The 13,064-nt window shown below is 34.1% G+C and overlaps 1 protein-coding gene across 1 annotated transcript in view; it reads right to left on the reverse strand.

Annotated features, from left to right (window-relative positions):
* LOC137641267 (nipped-B-like protein B) overlaps positions 1–364 on the reverse strand; it is a 3,756-nt gene extending 3,392 nt beyond the window's left edge. The window contains exon 1 of the mRNA XM_068373697.1: positions 239–364. Coding sequence (XP_068229798.1) covers positions 239–364 — 126 coding nt within the window. The remainder of the gene's footprint in view (positions 1–238) is intronic.
* Between the last annotated feature and the right edge of the window lie 12,700 nt (positions 365–13,064).

Here is a 13,064-nt window from a genome sequence, read left to right on the forward strand (position 1 = left end):
CTATTTGGTGTGACCATAACGAGAAGAAATGTGTATATAATCTGTGAAAAAAGTGTGTTTTATGTGGAATGTCTCAATTATCGGGGTTCAGGTGCTATTTACGAGGGTAGTTACTAGTTGTCACGAGTCGTAATGGCTCCATCAAAAGGGGAGTGAAAAGAAGTACAAATGTAGTGAGAGACACGACAAAAGAATTGTCGTGGCCGATGTGGTAACATCTTTACTTTACTTTACTTACTTTGATGGCTGCTTTTCCGGTCCCATACAGCAGGGGAACCCACGGTCCCATACAGCAGGGGAGCCCCCAGTCCCATACAGTTGGGGAGCCCCCGGTCCCATACAGCAGAGGAGCCCCCGGTCCCATACAGCAGGGGAGCCCCCGGTCCCATACAGCAGGGGAACCCCCGGTCCCATACAGCAGGGGAGCCCCTGGTCCCATACAGCAGGGGAACCCCCGGTCCCATACAGCAGGGGAGCCCCACTCTCTACAGGACCTCCACTGTCGTTTTACCTTGCTCGTTCAGAGTATTTATCGTTTCATATCGCGTATTGTTCATTTACTTTAAATCGTCACTGTCAAAAGACTCATGAAATAAGAAAGTCTTCAGTTTCCTCTTGAAAGTCTTAATGTCTACAATCATTCGAATGTTTCGTGGGAGCTTATTATATTTTCTCGGGGCCACATATTTAAAGGCTCTAGAGCCTAAAGTAGACTTAAATCTAGGTTCCAGCAATTTGAAGCCATCTGTAACTATTCTCGTGAACTTGACTGGTGAACTCCAGACTGGGGTTCGAGTCCAGCTCAAACTCGTCTTTGGTCGCTGTAACCTCACCATCCCTGTGAGCTAAGTATGGGGGAGTTTGTGGGAGCCTATAGGTCTATCTGTTGTGTCATCAGCAGCCATTGCCTGGCCCTCCTTGGTCTTAGCTTGGATGGAGAGAGGGCTTGGGCGCTGACCATAGTACAGGGAGTTTGTGGGTGCCTATAGCTCTATCTGTTGAGTCATCAGCAGCCATTGCCTGGCCCTCCTTTGTCCTAGCTTGGATGGAGAGGGGCCTTGGACGCTGATCATATGTATACAAGGTCAGCCTCTAGGTCTAGGGTATTGTCCTGCTTGATAGGGCAATGTCACTGTCCCTTGCCTCTGCCATTCATGAGCGGCCTTTAAACCTTTAAACCTTACTGTGAAAGGATTCAATCAATTATGTTAATGACTTATTTAGAGTTATATGTCCTTGTTATCAAGTTTATTATTATGATGTGTAGTTTACACTTGATTTACTTTTTATCGTTTTATCGTATATGTTTTGACCATTTAATTATGATGAATGGTATTATTATTATTATTATTATTATTATTATTATTATTATTATCATCGTTTTTATTATTATTATTATTATTATTATTATTATTATTATTATTATTATAATCGTTGTTGATATTATTATTATTATTGTTATTATTATTATTATTGTTATTATTATTATTATTATTATTACTTGCTAAGCTACAACCCTAGTTGGAAAAACAGGATACTGTTAGCCCAAGGGCTCCAAAAGGGAAAATAGCTCACTGAGGAAAAGAAATAAGGAAACTAAAAGAGAAGTAATATACGTTTAAAATGAAATATTTTAAGAGCAGTAACACCAATGAAATATATCTTTCATATCTAAACTATTAAAAACTTTAAAAATGCAAGCGAAAGAAAAATAAAATAAGATAGAATAGTGTGCCCAAGTGTACCCTCAAGCAAGAGAACTCTAACCCAAGACAGTGAAAGACAATGTTACAGAGGCTATGGCCCTATCCAAGACTAGAGAACAATGGTTTGATTTTGGAGTGTCCTCCTAGAAGAGCTGCTTACCATAGCTAAAGAGTCTCTTCTACCCTTAACTAGAGGAAAGTGACCACTGAACAATTATAGTGCAATAACCCCTTGGGTGAAGAAGAATTGTTTGGTAATCTCAGTGTTGTCAGGTGTATGAGGACAGAGGAGAATATGTAAAGAATAGGCCAGACTATTCGATATGTATGTAGGCAAAAGGAAAATGAGTCGTAACCAGAGAGAAAGATCCATCTGGGCGGACAAAGCACCCAGTAGCGCTCTAGCAGTATTATCTCAATGGGTGGCTGGTGCCCTGATCAACCTACTACCTAATTGTATATATTTATCAATATAAATATATATATATTTATATTGATATATATATATATGTATATTGATATATATATATATGTATATGTTTATATATTTATGTGTATATGTATATATATATATATATATATATGTATATGTATGTGTATATATATAATGTATATATATTTGTGTATATGTATATGTATAAATGTGTATATATATATGTATATATATGTGTGTATATGTATATGTATATATATATATATATATATATATATATATATATATATATATATATATATATATGTATATATATATATATATATATATATATATATATATATATATATATATATATATATATATATATATATATAAAACTTGCATACATAAAGATAACTTTATTTACTTGTATATGGATATATGGGTCACTGTACATGTTCTCATTGCGTTTCATTTATTTTTATATATATTTTTTCATTGTTAAACCCCCTTCTGATTATACAGCCTCAACAGGTATAATTCGAGACAAAAGTAGAAACAGAGTTTCCGTCCTGAATTCAAAGCCTAATAATTGTCATTGGCAATCGAATTCAGGTACGTTTTTGAACGATGCATCTGGAGAAACGAACAATGCTTTTTGGAAGGAGAGAGCCTCCAGCCTTTTATTCTAATTGGATCTTTTTTTCCCTTCCCGCTGAATAACATCCATTCCCGTCATTTTGTATCCTATAGATTGAATGACGCCTGGCGTGGTTAGGGGCATGATAGTGTCTGAACTGTTGTGACTCTAAGGTCTTTTCTCCCTTAGAAAAGCCTGGATTTTAGATCTAATAGCGTAAGGCATTTCCATCTCTTCGCTTCGACTTTCCTCGGATCCATTTCGTCACGTTTTACATTAATTGAGAGACCGGTGGACACGATTCGGTTTTATTAAAGGAACTTTTTTCCGAAAAACAATTTCTTGTTGGTCCTGGTCTTCCAGGGATTTATTCGGCTGGAAAACGTTAGATCTGGAAAGAGCTCTAATGGAAGACTGGGCTGGAGCCGCTTCGTCGGGATGAGGCAGTTCTAGGATTTTCTTCTGCTTTGGATGAACGTTAGATCTGGAAAGAGCTCTAATGGAAGACTAGACTGGAGCCGCTTCGTCGGGACGAGGCAGTTCTAGGATTTTGTTTTGCTTTGGATGGTCAGGAAAGACCGCATGTGGCAGCTGAAATTGGGAATTATATTCCACAAATGGCTTCATTTCTCTGATGAGAAAGATGATTGATTTAAGGTTACTGATATCTATATGATTTTCTTAATTGTTTATTAAGAACCGGAAAATCCATTGAAAATATTAATCTAATATTATGAATATTCCTATATAAGCTTAACATAGGACCAATTAATGATGATGATGATGATAAATATTCAGTTTTTTTGTCGAGCTATCCACACTGTTAAACTTATAACAAATTCGTTTTATTTATTTTTGTTTTGAAGCAACAGATTAAAGATACTATAATTAAATTTCTCCTACACTTTTTTCATTATCGTGATATTTATCGCTATTCCTCCTTATATGATGAAAAAAATGTGACAATAAATATATGTATTTATATAAATAAATGCAAATAAATTATTATTAGTATTATTGATAATATTACTAGCCAAGCTACAACCCTAATTGGAAAAGCAAGATGCTATAAGCCCAAGGGCTCCAATAGGGAAAAATAGCCCAGTGAGGAAAGGAAATAAGGAAATAAATAAATGATGAGAACATATTAACAATAAATCATTCTAAAAACAGTAACAACGTCACTATAGATATGTCCTATATAAACTATTAACAACATCAAAAACAGATATGTCATATATAAACTATAAAAAGACTCATGTCAGCCTGGTCAACATGAAAACATTTGCTCCAACTTTGAACTTTTGAAGTTCCCGCAGCTTTTTCCGTTCTTTGTTTTTCCGTCTTTGCTTGAAAACTTATGATATGCTGGACACACGTTCAGTAATGCTGTGTTAGCATTTATTTGATTTGATTTGGATTGTGAAAAGAATTGATTTCATTGTATTTCTATTTCGGATTTGATTTTGTAGTGGAAATAAAAAGATTTTTTCTACCTTCTGATAATGTGATTTGGTTGAATAAGGCAATCCTGTAAGAGTGTCTTGTCTAGAATATTGTTGATCTCTCTCTCTCTCTCTCTCTCTCTCTCTCTCTCTCTCTCTCTCTCTCTCTCTCTCAAATGAACAAAAGAACAAACATTTACACACACACACACACACACACACTATATATATATATATATATATATATATATATATATATATATATATTTACATATATACATATATATACTTATATATATATTTATATATGTATATATTTATATATATATATATTTATATGTAAATAGTGTATATATATATATTATATATATATATATATATATATATATATATATATATATATATATATATATATATATATATATATATATATATATATATATATATTTATATACTGTATATATATATATATATATATATATATATTTATTTATTTATATCTATATATATATATATATATATATATATATATATATATATATATATATATATATATATATATATATATATATATATATATATATATATATATATCCATCCTAATTACCGTGAATTTCCCACCGTTCCTTGTAAGCGTTTCCGCCTAGACGTGTCTCGTATGTACATTAAAAAGGCATCTTTTGTGGGTGAACTACCTCTCATCCTTCACTTGCCTTTTGTGTAGCGAAATCTAAGCCCAGGAAAAAAAAAGAAGACAAAAAAGTCCTTGTCTTACTTTATTCAGTTTCCGCTTTCGCTCTCTCTGCTGCCTGGCGGCTGAATGGTGCTCATAGTTTCTGTATGTATGTATGTATGTATGTATGTATGTATGTATAAGATTACCTTGCCATATGCCTTAATGAGATTTACTTTAATTACTTTTGAAAGAGGGGAGTAGTTTTTGGATTTTTGTGGATATATATTTTTTTATGAAGTTAATTTAATCTTTGCTTCATATTTTTTTTTTCCATTTATTTTAATTTTGGAATGTCTTATGGAATTGGTTAAGAAATTTACGTTCAAATCCAGTTATGACCTTTAATATATTGAGACAATTAATTGAGTTTTTTTTTTATTTATTCAGTTACTTCAATTTTGCAATATCATATCCAATTGGTTAAGAAATTACCTTCAAATCCTGTAATGACTTTAAGAATTATACTGAGAATTGAATTTTTAATATCTCAACATGATTGAAAATTTGTCAAAAAAAAATAAATTTACTTAAATTTTAGAATTTCGTATTGAATTGGTTAAGAAATTACCATCAAATCCTGTAATGACTTAAAGAATTATATTGAGAGAATTGAGTTTTGGATATTTCTACAAGATTGAAAATTTGTCATACAAATAAATTTTTATTTATGATAAAATATAATCATTTAAAAAAAAAGATTTTTCATCGCTTCCAATTTGTTATTAATTATATTTTCAATAAAATCTATGACTTCAAAAAGTATTTATACAATTATTTTACTAAATAATCAGACTTCAGTTAATAGATTTATTTAAATTTACATTTTACGAGATATTCAACTTTGAGCTCATATTATGCTTTTAAGTGAAATGTTTTAACTTTTTATGTACTTTTCCTAGTCTATTGATGACTCCTTTATTTTTATGACGTCATATTTTCGAAATAATTAGGTTATTTTTAAATTTGTTTCTTCTGACTAAAGAAATAGAAAATTTATAATAATGTATACATCTAAATGTAATGTGTATATACCTGTTTTCTCATTACCATAAAGGTTTTCCTTAATTTGATATTTTATGTTTTTTATTTTACCAGATATACGAAAATTACAAAAACGAAAAATAATATTTTCATGATAGGATATATAGTGCAGACGTTCTCCGGGAGTGGGTTTAAACTTTTGAGGTAAATACCTTATTTCGAGGTAATTTGCATGGTTTCAAGGGAAAAACAGGATGCTATAAGCCCAGAGGCTCCAACTGTGAAAATAGCCCAGTGAGGAAAGGAAAACAGAACATTTTAAGAAGAGTAACAACATTCTAATAAATATCTCCTATATAAACTATAAAAACTACCAAAACAAGAGTTAGAGAAACATGATAGAATAGTGTGCTCGAGAAAATTTGAGGAAAATTGGAAAAGTTTTTCTAATCTAAGATAAAAAGCAGTATCTAAGGTAATGTTAAAATTCATTTAAACCTTGGTGTAGAGACTCCTGGAATGTGTCTTTCCATATCCCCGTTTGCTAACAGCTGGAACTATAGTCAATTCTTTTTAGTGAGGCAGATTTTCACCGACTCACAGCGGTGCCCTTTTAACTCGGAAAAGTTTCCTGATCGCTGATTGGTTGGACAAGATAATTCTAACCAATCAGCAATCAGGAAACTTTTCGGAGCTAAAAGGGCACCGCTGCGAGTCGGTGCAAATCTGCCTCACTAAAAAAAATTGGGTATAGTCGTCTCTTCTCAGCGGAAAGATATCTTAAATCGGCAGGAGTTCCAATTTAGGTTTTTTATGTTCCTAGAAAATACAGACGTTTTTTATTTGTTCCCTTCCGAAAAAAGCAATTTCGTTTCTTTGTTTTCTTACTTTATGTACTTTTGAAGGGCATCTTATGGTCTCTCTCTCTCTCTCTCTCTCTCTCTCTCTCTCTCTCTCTCTCTCTCTCTCTCTCTCTCGTAAATACAGTAAAGTCGTTTATATTTGATCCCTTCCGAAAAAAGTAATTTAGTTTGTTTTCCTGACTCTCTCTCTCTCTCTCTCTCTCTCTCTCTCTCTCTCTCTCTCTAAAAAGTAATTTCGTTTTTTTTTCTTCCCTTTATGTTCTTATGAAGGTTACTATTCCATCTAATTTCTCTTCCTCTTGTTTTGTTTAAAGTTTTTATTGTTTATATAGGAAATATTTATTTTAATGTTACTGTTTTTAGAATATTTTAATATTTTTTTTTCCTTTCCTCATTGGGCAATTTTTCCTGTTGGGGCCCCCAGGGCTAATAGCATCCTGCTTTTCCAACTAGGGTTGTTGCTTAGCAAGTAATAATAATAAATAATAATAATAATAATAATTATTATTATTATGGTCCTCTCTCTCTCTCTCTCTCTCTCTCTCTCTCTCTCTCTCTCTCTCTCTCTCTCTCTCTCTCTCTCTTCTTTAGTTTTCTATCTTAACCGTGTGACTTCTTCTGTCTCGTAGTGTTATTCCCATCATTATTCTTTTCATAGCTGTATGAGTTGTAACGAGCTTATGTTCTCTCTCTCTCTCTCTCTCTCTCTCTCTCTCTCTCTCTCTCTCTCTCTCTCTCTCTCCTTTAGTTTGCTATCTTAACCATATAGCTCTTTTTTTGTCTAGTAGTGTTATTCCCATCATTATTCTTTCCATAGCTGTACGAGTTGTAACGAGCTTATGTTCTCTCTCTCTCTCTCTCTCTCTCTCTCTCTCTCTCTCTCTCTCTCTCTCATTTCGAAGATTAAGGTTCTCCTTACAGAAGTTTTTATCTTCCAAGAAATCGTTTTTATTCGATGCTGAAGAGATTTCATATTGGCTTTGTTAGTTTCTTCTTTTCCAAAGGATATATTTGACCTTTTTTTTTAATTATTAATTTTCCTTTTTGCATTCTTCTTCCAGTCTTCCAATTCATTTGTTCCAAATAATATATTTGACCTTTTTTTTAATTGTTAATTTTCCTTTTTGCATTCTTCCTCCAGTCTTCCAATTCATTTGTTCAAAATGATATATTTGACCTGTTTTTCTCTTTAAATTGTTAATTTTCCTTTTTACATTCTTTCTCCAGTCTTCTTAATTAATTTGTTCGATATAGTTGACCCGGTATTTCTTTAGATTGTTAATTTTCCTTTTTTGCATTCTTCCTCCAGTCTTCCAATCCATTTATTCCAAATGATATATTTGACCTGGTTTTTTTATTATTAATTTTCTTTTTTGTGTTCTTCTTCCAGTCTTCCCATTCATTTGTTCCAAATGATATATTTGACCTGGTTTTTTTATTATTAATTTTCCTTTTTGTGTTCTTCCTCCAGTCTTCCAATTCATTTGTTCCAAATGATATATTTGACCTGTTTTTTTTTCTTTTATATTGCTATTAATTTTCCTTTTTCCATTCTTCCTCCAGTCTTCCAATTCATTGTTCCAAATGATATATTTGACCTTTTTTTTTCTTTAGATTGTTAATTTTCCTTTTTGCATTCTTCTTCCAGTCTTCCCATTCATTTGTTCCAAATGATATATTTGACCTGGTTTTTTTATTATTAATTTTCCTTTTTGTGTTCTTCCTCCAGTCTTCCAATTCATTTGTTCCAAATGATATATTTGACCTGTTTTTTTTTCTTTTATATTGCTATTAATTTTCCTTTTTCCATTCTTCCTCCAGTCTTCCAATTCATTGATCCAAATGATATATTTGCCTTTTTTTTATTTCTTTAGATTGTTAATTTTCCTTTTCGTATTTTCCATCCAGTCTTTCAATTCATTTTGTTTTATTTTTTATTTCCTTTCCATTTTTTGATTTTTACCGGTTTTTCTCTCTAAATTGTTTATTATATTTATTGTATTTTTCCTTCCTTTCTATTAATTTGTTTTATTTTTCAATCCCTTTTCATTTATTGATTTTTGACCTGTTTTCCTCTTTAAATTGTTTTTTATTTTTCGTATATTTTCCTCCTTCCTTTCAGTTCATTGGTTTTATTTTTTATTCCCTTCTTCCCATTTCTCCATTCTTTTTAGTTTATTTTATTTTCCGTATTTTTCCTTCCTGTCAATTTATTTGTTTTATTTTTTTATTCCCTTTCGATATATCTTTTTTTCTTTCTTTTTTATTCCCTTTCGATATATATATATATATATATATATATATATTATATATATTTCTTTTTTTTCTTTTATTTTATCCTCACCAGTTGTGTTGTAATAGCCTGAATTGTACCTCAATTTCGTTTGCATCTGGTTTCCACTGAAAGCTCTATGATCCGAAAGCAACACGGAGAGAGAGAGAGAGAGAGAGAGAGAGAGAGAGAGAGAGAGAGAGCTGTACTCGGTTTCATGGTTCCTTTAACTTAACATACGCCGGTTGGAATCCCAAAGGGAAAGGTTAATATGATAGGAAATATAAAAGAAAATCTTATATTATTCGCTTTTTTTGGTGAACATTGTTTTCTAACAACTTGGACCCATTTTGAAAGCAGTCGAAAGTTAGGCTTCAACCAAGGCTGATATATATCGGTCTTGAGTTCAACCTAACATTTTATAAGGAAATCAGGAAAGTTATTAGTGAACTGGTTATATCTTCATAAGAAATCCGTTGATAATATAGATGTCTCGCCTTTTCTTAGAAATCGAGAATACCTTTCAGAGAAAACGAGACATTTCATAGAAAACGGGTGAAATCTAAGAAAGGAAAATGGGAACCTAAGAAAAGAAAATGGGAACCTCTTCAAACCCTTGCTTTCCACCTTCCTCCCGTCCGATATTCGTCCTTCCAACTCAAATCCGAAGGGAACCAACCAGTGTAAAGAGGCGTGTTTGAATACGTGCTCAACTTACGTGTCAATTTATCTTCAGCTTCGTAATCAAATCAAGTTAATTGGGCGTAAGGAAATCTCTAAAGATTTGGGCAAACATCGGAACCAGTCGACGCTTGATATCGAGTATCAGGGAACGTTGTATTTCGATATTATTTCCCAGCTGACCTACATTTCGGGACCATCATTCCAAATGCAATGTTGTTGCCGGAATCCCTTTGCATTATTGCTCGGCAAATCACCTGCGATTTCAGACAGCAACGGAACTATGGAGGCTGGTGCAGTTGGTCGTTAGTCAGGGTCGTTTGAGGTGAGTGGTTGGGCCTTTTGATTCTTTCATTTCTGGTGGTGTGTTATTCTTAGATACACATTATTTGTGTCGTTCGTTTAGGTGTTTCTTTTATTCCTTGATTTACTTTTATTTAATTTACAGGAGAAGTTTTAACTCGATGATTATGCATGTATTAGTTTGTCTGTTGGGAAATTAAAAAAAAAGGTGGAATATATTTCAGTTGATATTATATGATAGATCATGGAAAAGAGGATTTATTTTTCAGATGGATTTTGACCCAAAGATGATTCGGGCTTTTTCTGGTTGTTGTTGTTATTTTTGTTATTGTTGTTGTTGTTTTTTTTTTTGTTTTTGTTTTTGCTGGAGAAATATGTTTGTGTATTTACTAACTTCAGCTGCCACTGAACATCAATTTCTGGTGATAATGACGAAATACTATATTCCTTAATGACGTCACCTCCTACATTTCATATATGCATGGCAGAAAAAACGCATCTATTAAACATCCACATAAAACAAAGGTAAATATAACAACCGTAAATACATGAAATTTTGTACGAAATAGAGAATGGAAGGCCATATTCCCAAATGACTCCTGAGTGAGGGACATAATGGTCCCCCTCCTGAGGCTCTACACTGATTAGAGGCAACAGCCAATACTTCCATATTTTTCTCTCTCGGCTGAAACGAGCCCTTGTCTCGTTCGGGTAATCTATGGCATAGGGGCTACGTCGTTCGGGTAATCTATGGCGTATGGGCTCATCGTTCGGGTAATCTATGGCATATGGGCTACGTCGTTCGGGTAATCTATGGCATATGGGCTACGTCGTTCGGGTAATCTATGGCATATGGGCTACGTCGTTCGGGTAATCTATGGCATATGGGCTACGTCGTTCGGGTAATCTATGGCATATGGGCTCCGTCGTTCGGGTAATCTATGGCATATGGGCTCCGTCGTTCGGGTAATCTATGGGACATGGGCTACGTCGTTCGGGTAATCTATGGCATATGGGCTACGTCGTTCGGGTAATCTATGGCATATGGGCTCCGTCGTTCGGGTAATCTATGGCATATGGGCTCCGTCGTTCGGGTAATCTATGGCATATGGGCTCCGTCGTTCGGGTAATCTATGGCATATGGGCTCCGTCGTTCGGGTAATCTATGGCATATGGGCTCCGTCGTTCGGGTAATCTATGGCATATGGGCTACGTCGTTCGGGTAATCCATGGCATATGGGCTCCGTCGTTCGGGTAATCTATGGCATATGGGCTCCGTCGTTCGGGTAATCTATGGCATATGGGCTCCGTCGTTCGGGTAATCCATGGCATGTGGGCTCCGTCGTTCGGGTAATCCATGGCATATGGGCTCCGTCGTTCGGGTAATCCATGGCATATGGGCTCCGTCGTTCGGGTAATCTATGGCATATGGGCTCCGTCGTTCGGGTAATCCATGGCATATGGGCTCCGTCGTTCGGGTAATCTATGGCATATGGGCTCCGTCGTTCGGGTAATCCATGGCATATGGGCTCCGTCGTTCGGGTAATCTATGGCATATGGGCTCCGTCGTTCGGGTAATCTATGGCATATGGGCTCCGTCGTTCGGGTAATCTATGGCATATGGGCTCCGTCGTTCGGGTAATCTATTGGAGTTGTTTCGCTCAGGTCTAGATAAAGTACAGTATTGGATTCTTTATAATTTGCTTCGAAGTCTTCTTGGCTCTGAAACCAATCTGAAATCTAATATTCTAAGAATATTGTTAGCTTTGAGTAACACGTCCATAGTTCCTATTAGTGGAGAGGGACTCAATTGGCTTATTGGAAGTATTTGCTTTGAGTAGCACGTCCATAGTTCCTATTCGTGGAGAGGGACTCAATTGGTTTTTAGGAAGTACTGGATGAGTAAACAACTCTTTGATTTAATCATAATAGAGATAAGCGGGGAATAGTCACTATAATTTTCAGCATATTAATCGGGTAGATTTATAAAATCAGAAGTGCTTGATCCCGACCTTGTGTTGAACGCCTCTTTTATAGGAATAGAACTATTCACGAAGGCACAGATGATTTAAGAGGAAAGCCATTTATAGAGGGTTTATATTACCCAATCATTTGAAAAATACAGAATAAATAAATCAATTGAAAAAATTTAAAGGATAAAAAGCTAGTTCTATATCAATCTGTTAGTAAAATGAAATATTTTCTCTATGCTCTGAATACTTTTTATTTATTTATTTATTTTTTTTAATTCTGCATTAGTTCTGTAATGTTGAACTAATAATAATGTATGAATCTTTATTGAAGTTTGCTACGCAATCTTATCTCTGCGAGTAAAATTCATCACAATATTTGCGAAATAAATGGACATGGAAATTTCTCTGTAAAAATATCCTGCAGAAATTGGGTCGAAGGTCATGCATATTTCGTGACGCGGAACTGCATGGAAATTTCGTGTGGGCAGGAATGCATAAAATCTGTTTGGAGGAAAAGTTGAAGTAAAAGCCAGAAGAGATTATTTTAAGACTGTTATTGGGATAGATATATGTTAACCCTTTAACCCCTAGGCTGTTTGGAAATTTCCAACCCTTAACCCCCAGGGGGTTATTTTTTTCCCCAGCACATTTTGCAGTATATATTTTTTTAAATTGCTCTAACAGCCTTAATTTTTGTTATAGAGAGGTCAGGTTGGTCTCATTCTCTTGGAAAATGCCTGAATTTTCTCAAAAAATTATAAAAAATATGAAAAAAAAAAAAATTTATAGCATTTTTTTGCAAGGACGTACCAGTACGTCCATGGGGGTAAAGGGATGGCTTTTGAGAAACGTACCAGTACCTCCTTTTTGGGGGTAAAATGGTTAAAATTCTTTATAATCAGACACAGTGTGTGATTGATATATTTGAAGAATCATTAATGTTGAAAGGAACTCTTTTCATTTGACCCCTCCCCCCCCAAAAAAAAAACATTTGAATCGAGTGCAAGTGTTTAAAAATACCACGTGGCCAAGTGGTTTAGTCACTGTCT

The sequence above is a fragment of the Palaemon carinicauda genome, chromosome 1 (assembly GCF_036898095.1).
Source record: "Palaemon carinicauda isolate YSFRI2023 chromosome 1, ASM3689809v2, whole genome shotgun sequence".
Classification (NCBI taxonomy): Eukaryota; Metazoa; Arthropoda; class Malacostraca; order Decapoda; family Palaemonidae; genus Palaemon; species Palaemon carinicauda.